General features: G+C 33.7%; 1 protein-coding gene across 1 annotated transcript in view; it reads right to left on the reverse strand.

Annotated features, from left to right (window-relative positions):
- Positions 1-17,441, reverse strand: part of LOC118179443 (transmembrane protein 64) — a 55,157-nt gene that overhangs the window by 28,651 nt on the left and 9,065 nt on the right. Inside the window, exon 2 of the mRNA XM_035348618.2 lies at positions 16,716-16,877. Within this exon, the coding sequence (XP_035204509.1) occupies positions 16,716-16,877 (162 nt within the window). The remainder of the gene's footprint in view (positions 1-16,715; positions 16,878-17,441) is intronic.

The raw sequence follows: 17,441 nt of genomic DNA on the forward strand, positions 1-17,441 counted from the left end.
TTGGTTGCAATCGGCCGCACTAAACGTATATAAATATATTTATATATATATCCACTCTGTTACCCGGCTCAGTGATCTCAGTTTCTTTACTCTTATATGTTTGTAAATTGTACATTTTTTGCTTTAAAAATGATTGTATTATGTTGTTTTTATCTTCCGGTTAAGGTTTTTATGCCTTTAGTAAATCTGTATGCAATATTTTTAGAAGTATCAACGATTTTAAAGTTGTCTAAGTGCCGCTAAGCCTTTTTTTAATGGCGGCCATTCATGTTTACATTTGAAACAGCAGACTAGTGGATTTGTTGCCAATCTAGAGAAACTTAGCTTCGCAACAACAAAGATAACGCCTTCATTTATTATTGCCAATTAAATCATGCTTAATCCTTTCTGGAATTTTTTCGAGGAAATAAGTGTTTAAGATTTACTTCGTAATTTTTAATATAGATATTTTGAGTTTCTATGTGTTTTTTTCTACCTTCTCGCGAAGTGAGAACTGAATTAATTGAAAGAAAAATTCTCAGTCGTCTGTGAGTGAAAAATTGTTTCTTTTTTTGTTTTGTTTGCTTAATTTCTTTTATACATCATTCTAGCTTTATTATAGTATTTGAAGAGAACATGTGGCAACGATTAGATAATTCTATTCTTTAAATGATATAAATTTTGTGCATTATGAGTTATAATATAAACGAAATATAGTACTGTTAAGTGAATCTAGCGCCAGAGTGTCGCTATGGTAAACAAATACTAGAGTGAATTTTAAAGAATGCATTTATTCTATTGTGGTTTATGCGCTGTCGGCGAAATGGATTTAATTCAATCCAATAAGTTTAAATGAAATGCAAGAAAAATGCGTATAATTTAATATTCCGTACAAGGAAGTCATGTTGTGTACACATCAGTTTTTATATAATGTATAGGGGGAAGGAAAGTTGAACTAGCGCCCCAATATTAAAGTTTACTTTAGTTAATACATGATTATTTTTTTTTAAATCATTTTAGACAATACTTTTTAATTTGACCACGCCCCTCCGTGCCATCTCAACGCCCCCTAATTTTTGCCTGAAAGGCTCAAACGCCCACAAGGGGGGGGGGTTATCGCCCACGTTGAGAATCTAGGGTCTAAGCCAACTACAGGCGACTTTGCGTCTTAAAATTCATGGACTTGGATTGAATGTTAAATGTCAGACAAATGGGATACGTCACAACAGAAACTTACTCAAGAAAGACCGTACAATGGGTCTTTCCTGAATGAGTTTGATATTATCATTCGACACGTTTCGCTGAACTAACTTCCTCATTCAATACACAAGTAACCTGCTTCAAGCACACATATTTTGTTGATGTAATACGATACGCATGAACAACCTCAACAAATTGAACACTAGTTCTATCATCACAAAAGCCGTTATTCAACATAAACACTCCACCGCGTTGTTTGAATCATCAGATTTACATTGTCATTCACGGTAATTGAATGGTACGTCAAGGTAATGATACCGCATGGGTTTTACAAACGCTACTTGTAAGAAATCACGATAGTTTCACATGTTCGATTGCCCCTAATTCCAATCACAGACATAAATGGATGCAAATTTCTTTGAAAACCAAACGTGAAAATACTCCATGCGTTTTATAACCTGTTTTCTTCGACGGCGTATCTGCTCTATTAGTACAAAGTAACGTATTTCCACTTCCTAGCTTTCTAGCGCTAAGTTCTGAAAATTTTAAAAATATTCGCGTAATTTTCCGCTTCCTCAGCGGGTAAAAGAACACAAGCATTTCTAAATTTTAAAAATGAGTTCGTCCACGTAGTTGATTGTCGTCGTCTTATTAAGAAAAACAAACCGTCGCAAAGTACCTGGAAAGATCACACCGAACCTTTCCCATATAACTGTTCAGCTTTATGCTAGTCCAATATAAGAATTGATCCATCACAGAAAAGTAAACCCGAATTGACAATCAATCTACGATTTAAGTCGGCTGCACATTCAGCTTCTCTAAATATTTATGGATTGATCTGAGGCATATGAAGCAGCATACAGGATTATAAGAAGGGCGAGATTCAAGAAAGAGGGAAGTAGAAATGGAGATATCTTAATTAGCTATAGTTTAGTTTATAGTACTATGTATTCAAATTGGAATGCAGATTCCTTTAAAAAATAATATTGTGATGGTTACCAATAGTTTATCCATTATTATTTTTTATGTTCTTAGTGTAACTGCCTCCTTCGAATATTAAATTATTCGCATAATTTTCCCCTCTCGATTTTCGCACGATAAAATTAGTAAAAAAAAAAAAGGGAGGCAATAAACGAGAAAATAACGGTAATAGCTCAAGAAATAATAACTCAAAATTCAATCCTTCATTAGAAATCGACAGTTCAAGAAACAAAAAAGGAAATGCTGATTATATATTAAGGAATGTTAGTTAACCTACTAACATATCATAATTTTTTTTTCCAGCCTTCTCTCTTAGGTAAAACTTGGAAACTCCTCAAAACAGATAACTGAAACACAGTGTGATAAAAAAAATTCCTGTATACCTGGGGAGCGCTAAAAAATTAGAGAAAGATTTTGCGAAAAATGTAAGTTTTGCATTTTTTTATATAATCCTCATTTAATGATTTAAATTTGTATTTTAAAATGTTCAACCTACAAATAAATTAGTACGATCGCTGTGTGCATGGGGAAAAGAACAGCGCTAACAAATTAGAAAAGAATTTCGCGAAAAATGTGTTTTATATTTTACATAATCCTTATTTAAAAATTTATATCTGTATTTTAAAAATATAAACTTACAGATAAATTAAAACTAAGAATAAGGATGAAAATTAACTATGGATGTTCATTTCACTTGAATACTAATTAAGGTACTATCGCTACAACCTTAGTAGAACTAGCCAAATTTTTAGAATGTGCCAAATTTTGGCAATTATGCTCGTAACAGTGCATTAGTTTAGCATTGTCACCATTTTCGTATGCGTTCTTTTTGTTGTATTCCGAGTTTCAAAGTTTTATAGATAAAGCATGATATTTTTTGTCTTCAAATCAATTTTAAAATATCACTTACAAAATTTGAGAGCAATGGCAGAAATTCTGGTAAGAGCTCTAGGAATACACTATTTTCTTGCAAAATCGCTAAAAGGAGCAACGATGAGATGCATCTACTAGATAGCCGGTGCGCAATGCTCAGTTTTTGCAATTCTCTGAAATTTTACTGGATGTTACTCTGAGATGAAAGTAGAAAGCAAAAATGGATCGCTGTATGAATGGAAAGCAGATTAGCGTAAAAAATTAGAAAAGAATTATGAGAAAAATGTGTTTTATTTTTTTTTTATGTAATTCTTATTTAATAACTTAAATTTGCATTTAAAAATTTTTTAAAAAGTGCTTTTTCTTTTGATATGTTGGTAATTTTGCCGATACTTTGGAAATGTTTTTAAAAAAAAGTTCGCAAAGCTCACCAACTTGCATCCGATAAGTAGTTTTTACCCTTTCATTTGTAAAAATAAAAAACCCGCCGACTCGCGCCCTTGTGGGTGCGTTAATACGAAAGTACTCTTTTTAATTGTACGGGAATTACATAATAAAATTTTAGAATCCACAATCTCTCACTATTCGAAGTCAAGATAAAACTAAATTAAATTACAAGAATTAGCGTTAAATGTTGCATGAACTTTTTCCAGAAGTAAAATTTTGCGTATTGTTGCTCACATTATTCACAATTAAATTTTCGATCTTCCCTTATAAACGTAGTTGACTTTGAAACGCTTCTAGGACCTTCGTGATTTATGAACATGGGTGAAGAATTGTAACCCATTTGGAAGTCAGAACTCAAGTCCGGATTTGTAAATCAAGCTTTCTCCATTTTATGGATTTCGTAATAAACAGCAGAACCTTCCACTGTCTGCTGGAGTAAATTATGGTCAAAGCCGCTCGCAAAACTCAACATATGACACGAGCATTAAGACAGCTCGCATAATAACCACAGCAATAAATATAGGACGTAAAGATTTGAACTAGTAAAAGAATCAATATAAAAGGCATTTAATCTTATCCAATGATCAACAACAACGGACAGGAAGAATTTACAGCATGACGAACAGGGAAATGGTCGATGCAGACGGAAGCTGTCAAGCAAGATTTCTTTATAAAAATTTTAAATGCAAAATTTGGGTTGTATCATTTTTTTTTTTTTAAACTTTCGTTAACTGATTATGCATTTTTAGCGCTGAATCCGAAAATGACATTCATTTTTTCCCATTAGGTTTTTTGGGGGAAGATGGGGGAAATCGCAGCTTTCAAAATATGTAAAAATTCGAAAAATTGCGAAAATATCAGATTTTAAAATAGACTTAAGACGATTTTTCTCAGAATTTATTCCCCTTTTTTTAGCTTATACAATATAACATCACAATTTCATTTTATTTTCCGTGGACTGCTCATGTTCTGCTTCACGTTTTCCCTTTTTAGTTCTTGATGAGTTTCATCTCAAAGTAACATCCAGTAATAATTAGCCATCAATGAAGTAGTCCATTTTACTTGATACCTCCTCTCCATTTATGAAATCTCTTACCATTTCTTCCCTAACGGCACTCAGATTTTCAGAAAAATAGTCCCATCAAATTTTGAAATTCTGTAGCATGTTCTTAGTGACTGATTTTCAGTTTGGATCTTTCTTATTGCCTAGAAACTTGGTAACTATGTTTTTAAAGGCTTACCAGGCTTCTTTTTTCCGAAAATTCCAATTATTTCTCAAAGTTACTTACTTTGAGAATTCAACCTTCTTCTGGTAAGGCTTGAACAGATTCCTCATCAAACCTAATCTGATAAGCAAAGATGCAAGGTCAACTTCATTCGAACCCATGAGAGCTTTTCGGAGCCCATTTTGGGCTCGAGACTTTTTATCTTCGACTAAAAACGTTTTGTGGATTCTCTAAGGGACATTTAGAGGAGAGGAGAAGGAGAGGCCAGCCTAAACACATAAAAAAAAAAAAAAAAAAAAAAAAAAAAAAAAAACTAGGTTGTGTTTAAGTTGCTTATTACATTAAAATTTTTCATTATTTAATTTCTTTAAAAAAGTGAACCGACATTTATAGTGAATCAAAGCAAAATGCCAAAACGAAATTAATAGCCCTTCTGTGCTAACGCCCTTTGGGGGGGGAGAAGAAAAAAAAGAAAGGTTTCAGATTTTACGTCTAAAAGGGCGTTTTTTTAACACTTTGTGTGTTATCTTTACTTATTAAATATCACGTTCTTCGCACTTAAGCCATAAAATTCAGTTCAAGAGCAATATCGCAAAATAATTTTAAAATGAGCGCATCTTTAGAATTTCCGATACAGAAACTGGCATGCTGGAGATAACTTTTTTTTTTCCTTCCGTACAGTGTTGCCATTGCTCGCTTTGAAATCGTTTACTTTGTTAATCAAAAATTCGTTGAAGTGTTACAAAATATGAAATCGATTAAAACAAATTTCAAATTCAAATTAGGGCTTCCACATTTCCATATTCAATGGAAGATTATGTTATTCATTTTGATGGCTCTAGGTACCGTTGTTTTATCACAATGCGAGAAACATAAATACATTCTTCATTATTTAATTTCTTTAAATATAATACAGAGCGATAATATTTAGAGGCAACAATTTGAAAAGTGAAACAACGCTTATTATGAATCGACGCAAAATGCCAAAACGAAATTGTCTTTCTGGGCAAATTGCCCCTTTAGACTAAAAATGCAATAAAGTAGAAAATAAGGCTCATTTATAGCAATTTTTATTGGAAAACTGAAGGGATTCAATGGACCCATCAACTTTTTTGCTATAAGAATGCTTAGTATAAGCCAAAACAGAAGAAATTATAAGAAAAAAAAGTTTTGTGTTTTTTAAGTCTCATATTTTTGCAAGTTTCGACTTTTTAATTTGATATTTGCGAAAAATCCTGACGTCATGGTAAAGAATGAAGTCATTTGCGGATTCCGTCCTAATAATATGGAAGAATAAATTAATAAAAGTTAAAAAAATACAGCCATCGCAGGTTTGTAATATTTTCTAGTTGGATCATCTCACGTAAGCTAACTGAAATTTAAAAGGGGCATTCAAAGTTTACTGCTGCGAGGAATTAAGTAAAGATTTTTTTTTTTTTTTTTTAATTGGAAAGGAAATTAAGCTCTGCGAGGCAACTGCTTTCCGTATGTTTAATGGCCTAAATATTAATTAATACTTTCAGTGAATTAATCTTCATTGTTAAACTCAATTAAAGTACACTTCAATAACCGTATTATACTTACATTATTATTATTTCAAATAAAATTATTCAAATTCTGCATGTATGTTCATATACAAGAAAACCTATCATTTAGTAAGTTGTCACTGTCTTATTAATCCACGAAAGAGAGGAATAACCCAGCCCCTGTATATAACGAAAATGAACTCTTTTTCTTCTTAATATTAATAAGGGCAAATAATAAAGGTGTGGGGCGTCCAATGATAAATTAAAAGGAAAATGTATTATACATAAAAAAAAATTCTAATTCTAATTTCGAAAAAATCGCTTCGAGGTGCACTGGCTCTTGTCTAGATGCACCTATGTACCAAATTTCGTAGCCATGGGTCTATTAGCTTACGCGCAACGCGAACGAAAGACACACACACACACAGACAGACTCTTTCTTTTATTATATGTAGAGAAGATAGAGATTTGGAACTGCACTCAAATTAATAAATTTCGTTATTTAGACGCCCCGCGCCTTTATTATTCGCGGTATAAAACTGAAGATGAATTTTATAAATAGAAGTGTTCAATCTATTATTCTCATTAAATTATATAATAAATTCTTCTTCTTTTTAGTGCATTAATTATCATATTCATTTTAAGTAAAAGCTTTTTTGTATATAAACACCTCTTTTTTTTCAAACTTCATTTTATTTCCTGTTTTTTAATCTCAATTAGACATTATCAATGATGAAATTTTTAGTCGCTATTAAAGACAAGCAATAAATTATAACTAAACTAATAAAGAAAATAACAAAACGTCATTCAGAAAATGAAGATACCGCTTTGAATATTCAGTTTTGGAAACTGGATGTAATAACAAGTGTTACAACAAGCATTTTACTTGAAGCGAAAATGAGAAAAGGTGTGTCCCTAATTCGGTCATTAAGTGTTCCAAAATGACAAACCTTGCCATTAAATTGCGCCAAAATGGCGAAGTGCGCTAGGGTGGCGAACTCAAAAGCAATTTTTTTGCGAGAGACTTTTTTGTTACCGCTCCTGTTTACTTCAGACTGCAGTATATTAAAAAAAAAAAAAAAAAAAAAAACTGTAGAAAAGCGATCAATCAATACTTTTTTCTCATTCTTGTTTCAAAAAAGAGGGCGAAAAGTTTGTTTTATAATCTGCGAAAATTTCAAAACTTATATCCGATACGCTTTGAGATGTTAAAAGCACAAACATCAAATAATCTAAAAAATCGGGCGATTTTCAAAAATTCATCGAAACTTCAGAAATTCAGTTAAAATTTTCATACATGTTTCATTGAAAAGTTTTTTTTTCCCGCTGCATTCAATGGTGCAAGTAGTAAAATTTTGATAAGCTTAGTTCGTTTGTTAAACAGAGATATGTGCAAATAAACAATAAATGTCGTTTATAATACTTATGTCGTTTAAACATTAAACAGAAAAATATGAATCGAATTTTGAGAAAAACATTTGGCATTTCATTGTCATCGACAAACTGCTAACATTTTGAACACGATAGTTTATCAGGAAGTAGGTTAAAAATCGATAACAAAATTCTAACGACACTGAAACACCACGAATGAACTAAATGAAAGCTTATAAAAAGAAAACTGAGCCGTTGCTTAAAGGATTTGTTGAAATAACGACATTCAGCACAATCTCGTTCATCCCAGGCACCACGAAAACTTAATTCATATAATAAATTTCCACCAATAACTATCCAATTTACTCGCGAATTTTCACTATTTTTTCTACCATTTTTTTTTTTTTTTTTTTTTCATTTGAAAATTAAGAACAGAATATTACCAGTTCAGATAGATGGGTTTAAAAGAACTTAGCAGATTAAAATGTGCAAAAGAAAAGGCAAACATTTTATATCTGGGAAAAATTTTTTTTCATTACAGTAATTACAATTAATACTACTTTTTTCAATTAACACATTCTCTATATTCATGTCTTGTATGTTGTTACCTTAATCAAAAGTTTCTAAATCCTACTTTGAAAATGCTAAGAGGAAGACACGCAAGGGGAAAAAAATGCGAATAACTGGTATTATTGTTACTACTCCCTACTGCGGAATTATTGTTATTACTTTTACCGAGAGTCTTGTTCAAGATATGTTGTATTATCAATATTGCCATTACGTGAATCACACTTCTAGGAACAGTAACACTGACGTTTTATAGTCAAGACCATAAATCTCTTCCAATAATTCCTTATCCCACTTAGTATTTGCCCATTATTTAAACTGTTTTTACGACATTGTTCTCTGTTGTGCTGCGTCAGTTCAGTTGCAAAAATTTTATCTTACGATGTGTTCCTTCCCGCTGTACTGAAATTGACATTCTACGTATAAGGCTTATGTGCATATGAACGGCAAATTAAAGCGATGGCATTGATATAATCAACGTTGTAGTAACCCAGCTCCAACTAAAATACGCGGAGGAGGGGATACATTAACTAGCCTCTTCGCAAACTAGTTAAACTTAAGACAACAATTATTATAACTTCCTTAAATATTAATTATAATAATATAAGTATTATTTCGTCGACCATGGCGGAGATCCCGCCAAAAATGCGCCAAAGTTCCTATGGAATTCTAAAGGAATTAACGCTTCTTTACTTAATAAACAGCCAGTATTCGGCCCCACTTCGTTTTCGCGCTTCGTAAAAAGGCTTTCGTCGATTTCTACTACTTCGTTACGCCCTACTGTTTTACCAGGAATTCTGTTTAGAATGTTATGAGTACAAATTTCTCGCAGATAATATTTCAATCTATTGTTTTGTCGGCCATATAGTGTCTATTAATACGCAATTCTTTTGCTGGTAGGATCATATAACTTTAACAATAAATCATCGACTGCTGTTTCGTAGAAGGCCAGTTCTAAATTTTAATCATATTTTTCAAAATGAGGGGCGTGTGTGTATTTAATTATGGCAAGATTATGATTTATTCACAAGCGTCTTTATTTATCGATATCTAGTTCCGTATTACACGAGGGCTATCTGCCTAAGGGAAGGGATGCCTTCGTGGAGGACTTTCTAAGGGAAACTGGCTCGTATACACGTTACACATGGGGAAAATCACGAAAACGCCCATGCAGCCAGCCCGTTCGCGGGATTCGAACCTCGGACCGAACTACCAGTGTTCAGCGACTTTACCGCTCGGCCGCTGGTGGGCCCAAAATGAGGGGGGAAGGGTTAGAAACTACTCTAACAGATAAGTTATATTACCTCCAATCGGGCGTTTTTTTTTTTTTTTTTTTTTTTTCCCATTTACAGACACATACACGTTTTGAGAGCATTTGAGCTAATGCCACATTGTGCTAAAAACATTTAAAAACAGCACATCTTCAGAATTCCGATATGTAGCCTCGCGCGTTGGGGATAAAAATGTTTATATTCCCTACAGTGTTGCTACTGCTCGCTTTGAAATTGAGTTTTTTAATAAAAAATTCGTTAAAGTTTTACAAAATATGAAACAGACAATAAAACAACTTCCACGTTGACCATGTTATTCAAAATTTGATGACTCTAGGTACCGTCGTTTTTTCACAATGCGAGAAACATATATACATTCATGTAAATTCTTCATTTAGTTTCTTTAAATATAATACAGGGCGATAAATTAAATGATTTAACGTAAAATGCCGTTTTGATACCAATAGCCCTTCTGGGCTAACGCTCATTTATGTTAAATATATATATTTCGCAGTAATAATTAATATTTTATTTGTGTACAATTGAATTTTTATAACTTAACATTTAAATCAGCTTTATATGAATGAGAGAATATTTGTTAATATGTATATGCTGTAAGAGTTAATTTATAACGTCGTTCATAAAAACCAAAGGTGACTTTGTGTTTTTACTTCACGCTTATCCATAACTGGCGCTGAATCGTACTGCTTGGCGACAGTTTCACGGTTAACAGGACAATAAAGTACCCATTATAATTCTTTTCTATCGAACAATTTTTATACAATGTAATGTGTACCATACTAAACCTATCTTTATTAGGAAATAAAATATTTTTACGATCATAAACATCATGAGATAAAATTAAGTACTAAATTTAATGCTATTAAATATATCTGCCTTTCATAGCACCACTGCCCCCCCCCCGGAGATAGGATTTATTCACAAGCGTCTTTATTTATCGATATCTAGTTCCGTATTACCCGAAAATCGGTTATTTCTTTTATGTCGCATAATCGGAAATTTGATGTGGTTATAAACAGCAATAAATACAGTTATAAGTGTAGGTAGTAACTTTATTGCAGCGGGAATTATTTTCATGAGTTCTACAATTTCGTAAATATGAGATAAATCCGCGAATGTCTGGTTTTTTTCAATTATTTTTAGTTTTTATAATTTCATACTACTTTCTGTTAAAAATTATGCGAAGATACACTGCAAAGTTATCGGATTCCAGAAACTTTAATTGGAAAATTGCATTCAGAATTATCCTAAGTTTTTGATAAATAAGTTTACGAAAAAGTTACTTCCCGAAGTTTAAAGACGCTCCTCATTAACTGTCAATGCGTATAAAAAAATTCGATACAAAATTATTTTTTAAGTGCTGTTTAATAAAGAAAATCTACACATTAACAGTACATAATATACACTGCCCTCCAAAATTTAAGAAACAGCATGTTTTTCAAAGTTCATTATTACAAAAATGTCAGTAACATATAAATTCACAATTTATATGCATGATAGTAACAAAGTTTAAGAAAATATATATATAAACAATAGCTAGCCCTTTTATTTTACAAAAAAGAATAAGAAGTTGGAGAAAAAAATGCAAAAATTGTAAGTTTTGTTCACGAGTGTTGATATTTAATTGCTATTAGCAGTTTCGTTGACAATATCCAGGAGAATCTATCAGTGCCCAAAAGAATTCGTTTGCCCGATTTGTTGAGGTAGCGAGCGATCGGATGAATGGAAATGGGGATGTCACAAGCTGATGCTCCTAGATGTCTCAATGTCTCTTGCAACGTAGTCCAGCGACTATGGAATCAGTTTGAATCCGGTGATTCTGGGTCTAGAAGACATGTTCCAGGCAGACCAAAAGTTACAAAACCAGCAGGAGACCGTTATTTAGCTCTTTCGGCCAGAAGGAGGAGCGACATTACTGTGCATGAGTTCATGGCAGATCATTTAGTGGTCACAGGAACAAAAATCTCAGCTACTATACTTCGCAGACGCCTGCAAAATACAAGCCTGTATATTAGACGACCAGTTGTTTGTGTCCCCTTGCCCCGGGGACAAAGAGCTGCACGTTTATGTTGGGCAAGAGAACATGTCTCCTGGACCATTCAACAATGGGCTTCTGTTCTCTTCACAGAAGAGTCCAAGTTCACATGGGAGAGTAATTCAGGTCGTCAGCTGATCTGGAGGGATCAACGCACCAGATACAACAAATCCGACATTGTGAAATGATACAGAAGTGTGGAATAATGGTTTGAGCTGGGATCTCTCTCGGTGGACACACTGAACTACATGTATTCCATGAAGGAACTTTGACCGATGTGAGATATCGAGACGAGATTCTTGATCAATATGTCCGCCCATATGCCTCTGCTATTGGTCCCGGATTTCTTCTGATGGACAACAATGCATGATCACATCGAGTTCGGGTTGATGAAGAATATTTTGAGGGTCATGGTACGGAGGGGATGGAATGGGCAGCTCAAACCCCAGACCTGAATCCAATAGAGACTATCTTTAGGACTACCTTGGGAGAAAGATTGCTGCTTAAAATTCTCCTCCAAGGTGTTAGATGAGCTTGAACAAGGATTAATCCGTATCTGGTCATTGCTTCCCATTTCACTGACCGACAACTTAATTGACAGCATGGAACGTCGCTGCCGCCAATGTATTGCAGCTAGCGGTGGACACATTCCTTATTAGAACCCATTTTTGCAATGTTATCACCCCATTTTTCCTCAAAAAACTGTAATATGTTTCTCCAAGACTGGATTTCTCTGCCAAGAGTGCAATTTTTCGTTGTAATTCATGTTTGTGTTAAACTTTAGAAATATTTTACATCGCATTCATTAATTAACTGTTTAGTGAACGTGCCCTGTAAATTTCTTGTTTCTATGTTGCTTCATTCTCACATTAGACACAGAAAACACGCTGTTCCTTAACTTTTGGAAAGGGCAGTTATTTATTGTTTCCTTCCTTCCTGACAGTCTTCCATAGAGCTCCCTCTATTCTAATTTTAGAAATTAAGCCCTGATCATGTCTCCTGCTGACTGCATTTAAATGGTATATTCATAGCTGCAAATATAACTAACATTACGGGGATCAGTATACCTTTAAATATTTATGAAATAATATATATAATTAAAACGTACTGTTAACGCAAAACAAATAAAAATGTTTTAAACACATTTAAAAATAGTTGGTATTTTAAAAATGCAGAGCAACTATAACGAAAGGCTCACAGTACTTCCACAGAATTTGCTATGCCTTTCAATGTATATAACTGACTGCCATGTCAGATTCTGTATTTCAAAAATATACCTAAATTTCAGAGAATACAGGTAATATGTAACACCAGATTACAACGATAATTTCTTAAATCTCAAATTTATACTATTAATTTGAAATAAGAGAGAGACTATGTAACACAGAATTTTAACACCAAATTTCTTCATTGTCATAGCTGAATAATTTATTAGAAACATCTTTTATGCGCATCATACACAGTTATATTTTATGCATAAGCCATAAAATATAATTTTTTATTTATAATTTTTAAATTCATAACCTTTTTTATATGATAAGTTTTAAAGTTCCCCCCATCCCCATTTTTCTCTGTCTCTCTACATATATTTTAAGGAACATCTGTGAATAATAAATTTTCACGAATGCATTTGCAAAAATCCATTCTCTACGATATAAATAAAATATCCAAAAGTCAATGCACAAATATGTACACTGTGGGGAAGATTGGACAGTTCTATATCTCCCGTTCTATTCAGTCGATTGACGAAATTCAAATTGCGCTTTTCATGTCTCGAAAGCGCGACTTTAGATTTACATATAGTATTGCTCTAATACAGGTATTTTGACAGGAACTCAGACTTTTTCTGAAATGACATCCCAGTTGCTTTCCATATTTCGATTCTCTGACTCGAATTATGCTTAAATATTAAATTTTGTAAAATTTGGTGCGAAATTTACGGAGAAATTAAAAATTTAGCCTGGCTCATTTTTTTCAGTTTACGTCAAGAATAATTTACTTAATGAACTTCTTAATTTATAGCATTCAATTTTCCTTTCCTTTGTTTCGTTGAACACAAGCGGAAAAAAGGTCATCGCTCATATTTTCAAATAATTTTAACAAAGAGCGTAAACCACATTTGGCGCTATTATCACTTATAACGAATATGCCAAACATCAAAACGCGCCAAAATTTAAATTCACGTATATCTTAGGAATTTTTTAATAAAAAACTCTAATTTTTTGCAGGTGAGCCTAGAAATATATCTACTTTAAGATTATGTTAAAATGTTTGTAGGTTATATATAATACAGACATTTTTTCGAAGTTTTTAAAATATTTAAAAATATAAATTAAAAAAATAAATAATAATAAATGGGCACATTTTATTTGGAATGAACCTAAATTTTAAAATGTGAAAGAAAAAAATCAAGTAAGTTAAAAAAAAAAAAAAAAAGAACCATATGTTTTGTATCGGCGAAAGATCCGGAGAGCGAGCCGGCCAGGGAAGCAATTCAATCTGGCGATTGACGAAGAACCCTTGGACAATGCGTGCCACGTGTGGTCGCGCATTATTATGTTGACATATGGCTGCGGGCTAGCCCTGAAGGTAAGAAAAGACAACTGGCTCCCAACACCTCAATGTCACCGGCAATGCGTATTACAGGAGTGCGAAAGTGATATCCAATACCGCCCCATACCATAATACCCGGTGCAAGACCAGTTGTGGCGGTGCATAACGCAGCTGTTCAGCATCCTCTTTTCACGGTATCGCCAGACTCGAAGAATCCGACCATCGTAGTGTTGCAGACAGAAGCGTGACTCGTCAGTAAAGGCAATTTCATTCCATTTTGCCGTCCACATCCTTCTTTCATCGCACCATTGGCGGCGGAGACGTCTGTGGTTCTGCGTCAAGGATAGACAAAGCAATGGACGTCTTGCGGACAGACCACTCTGCTGTAAACGGCGTCGAATGGTTCGCTAAGACACTGGATGATGCGTTACAGACTGAATGCGCTGTACTATGGTTCGTGATGTGACTGAGCGATCCGTCATTGACATGCGCACAATGTTCCTGTCATCACGTGAAGTAGTGCACTGAGGTGGATGCGATCGAACACGTCCTTCGTCATACCCTCTTGCATCCAACGGTCACATATCCGCATTACAGTTGTTTGGTTTCGTCCAACACGACTACTGATTTTCCTTAAAGATAATCCACACTCTCGATAGGCCACTATCCTTCCTCTGTTCGAACTCAGATACTTGATCAAACGATGATCGCTGTTTACTACAAGGCATAATAAACCACAAGAAAAACACAACTGCCGAACTGGAAATCGTCGAAAACTCCAAGCATTAAATAGCGCTTTGAAGAGGAGCTACAGGCGTCTGCGCTGAAATTCAGTGATTCAGACTACAGTGATGTGCGTCTGCGCTGAAATTCTAATCACTTGCATATCTCACCTCCGCTAATGTATGTTGTAAATTTCATGTTATTTGTATGCTTCCTTCAGAGTGTTGCATTTACGGTGACCAGTAGTGTATATAGGCAGCATGTTGTTATAGTATAGGCAATATTCCTGTTATGATATAACTCAAAATAAATTCTTACGGGGAAAATTTAAATAAATAAATAAAATCATAAATAGATTATTAGATTTAATGCATATAATAACATAAATAAATTATAAAACACAAATACAGATCAAGTTAGAACACACATAGTTACAGACAGGGTGGAAAAAGAGTGCAGGAAATCGAACTCACGACCCCAGAAGTCAAGCCGCATTACTACCTTTACCTCCAAGGTATTGTCGCAATGACACAGCTTATTTAAATTTGACTTATATACACATGAATTTCTAAACTCAGTTTTTTGGACCCATTTCAATGTGCTATCCTCTAAAAACGTTCGTCACGGTTTGTTTTTGAGCTTAATTATAGTGCACTTCCTACAAAAAAAGTGGGGGGGGGGATTTAAAAGCGCCGTTCCGATTGAAGTTAGACTAATTCCTAAAAATATATTCAAAATAAAAAAATGTGCTTATGAATATTTATAAATTAAAGGGTGCATTTCTAAACAAAAGTGAAATACAAATTTAACATTAATTTAATGAAGCAGACTATTAAAGGGCAATCGACTTACTGTTTTACCTGTTTTAAAGGGGGGGGGGAACTGCTAATGCTATAGAACTCATTTGCTATAGAAGTTTTGAGACAGTCAAAAGTTAATTTTCATGAAACGGAAATGTATATGCGGAATTTAGAACTGGGAAGTAATTGTCAGGGAAAATTTTGTCAATTCATGGATTTGAATTAGATACTTTTTTATCTGAATTTTCTGATAATGATCACTGCTGTATGCGACCTAGCAGTTATTTATTCATTATTTATTTTTAAACAAAATTTAGTCAAAAAGTTGATTGCTCTCTCTTTCAATACGAAAATTTCTCATTATAATGACTATATTTTTATGTATTACATTATGTGTACCAGTACTATTTTCAGCAAATCATTCTTTTCTTGATCGGACGTCCATCGCTGCTTGCTTTTTCCGCCATTTTATTTTGTTGACACCATCCGATTACTCTTTTACGAAGTGAGCAGAAAAGCTTTCGCAAACATACGGGCAGAAGTTGAACATGGTTCAACTCCATACGATCCGTTTTCCGTTACCGCGTTACATATATCAATCAAAGTCAGTTCGTTCCCTGACTGGAGAACTGCATATGCAACGCGGTCATACCGCACTAATGAAAACGGACCCTTTAGAAGAGAAAGGTTCGGCGTGACCTTCGCAGGTATTTTGTGATGGTTTGTATTTGTTAGTAAGAGGGAAAACAATCACTACGTGGTCAAATCCATTTCAAAATTTAGCGGAGCTCGTTCTCTGAACCCATTGAAGAAGAGGGGGAAGGGAATTACGCGAATAAGTTTAAAATGTTCAGAGCCTAGGCTTAAAAAGCTACGAAAGAACACGCGAGGAAATATGTTATTTATCATAACGATGGTTAATTGTGAGATGCGAACTCATTAATTCTATTTAAACTTCAAAGAAAAGGTGTCCTCTTTTCAGCATTTTATTAGGTAGTAATAGCATCAAAAATAATTTAAAAAAAAAAAAAAAACAGCAAAAATAAACCATAAACGTGATAAGTTTGGTTAGCCATATCCGAAAGAAGAAATTGTTCCTGAAAAATAACGATGTAATTATTTAACGCTTATGTAATGCTTACCTGTAGAATTAGAACGCCGTAACCGACAGTGGCAGTATTTTCATCTACCAGAACTTCTTCCATGGATCTCACTGTTGTTCCCAGATAAACACTAATGAGTTGCGTAGGAAAAAGACCTAGAGCAGATGCACCCACATATCGCCACAGGCACACAGGACTGATCTGCAAATAAATGAAAATTTCTAAGACAAATGATCAAGCTGCATTATTTTCTCCAACAAATCATTGCTGCCTTTTTTCCCTTTTCTTTGGCTGCAGATGTAAAAATAGCTGCAGTATTTTCACTTCTGCAACTGAAGAAAATTTGTACTCAAACCTTCAAAATTAGCCCTGAAAATTTATAAAAATTAACACTGATTGCTATTGTATGAATCTCTAAAAATCTCCAATGCTTTTTTAACAGAAAAAGAACGGGCACTCTGAAACACAGATCAGATTTCTCCCTAGAGTAGATGCGCATAATTTGAGTCTTCAGATGAAAATGAAAAAAAATTGAAAGATGAAATTTCCTAAAAAGAGAAATGAAGATAAAAATTTGAAAAGTGGAGATGATGAAAATGAAAAAAATAATTAACTATGCACAGAATCATGCAGCTTTAAAGAAATAAAATATTATTAAATCAAGACTACAGGTTCTTGTAAACGTCCAGAATATCATGTCGGCAGGGACATGCAGGTAAATTGGTTTATTTTGAATATATTCGTTAATAATCCGGCCATTATTTT

Source organism: Stegodyphus dumicola, chromosome 10 (genome assembly GCF_044657685.1).
Source record: "Stegodyphus dumicola isolate Sdum_Otavi_A_Nest chromosome 10, ASM4465768v1".
NCBI lineage: Eukaryota > Metazoa > Arthropoda > Arachnida > Araneae > Eresidae > Stegodyphus > Stegodyphus dumicola.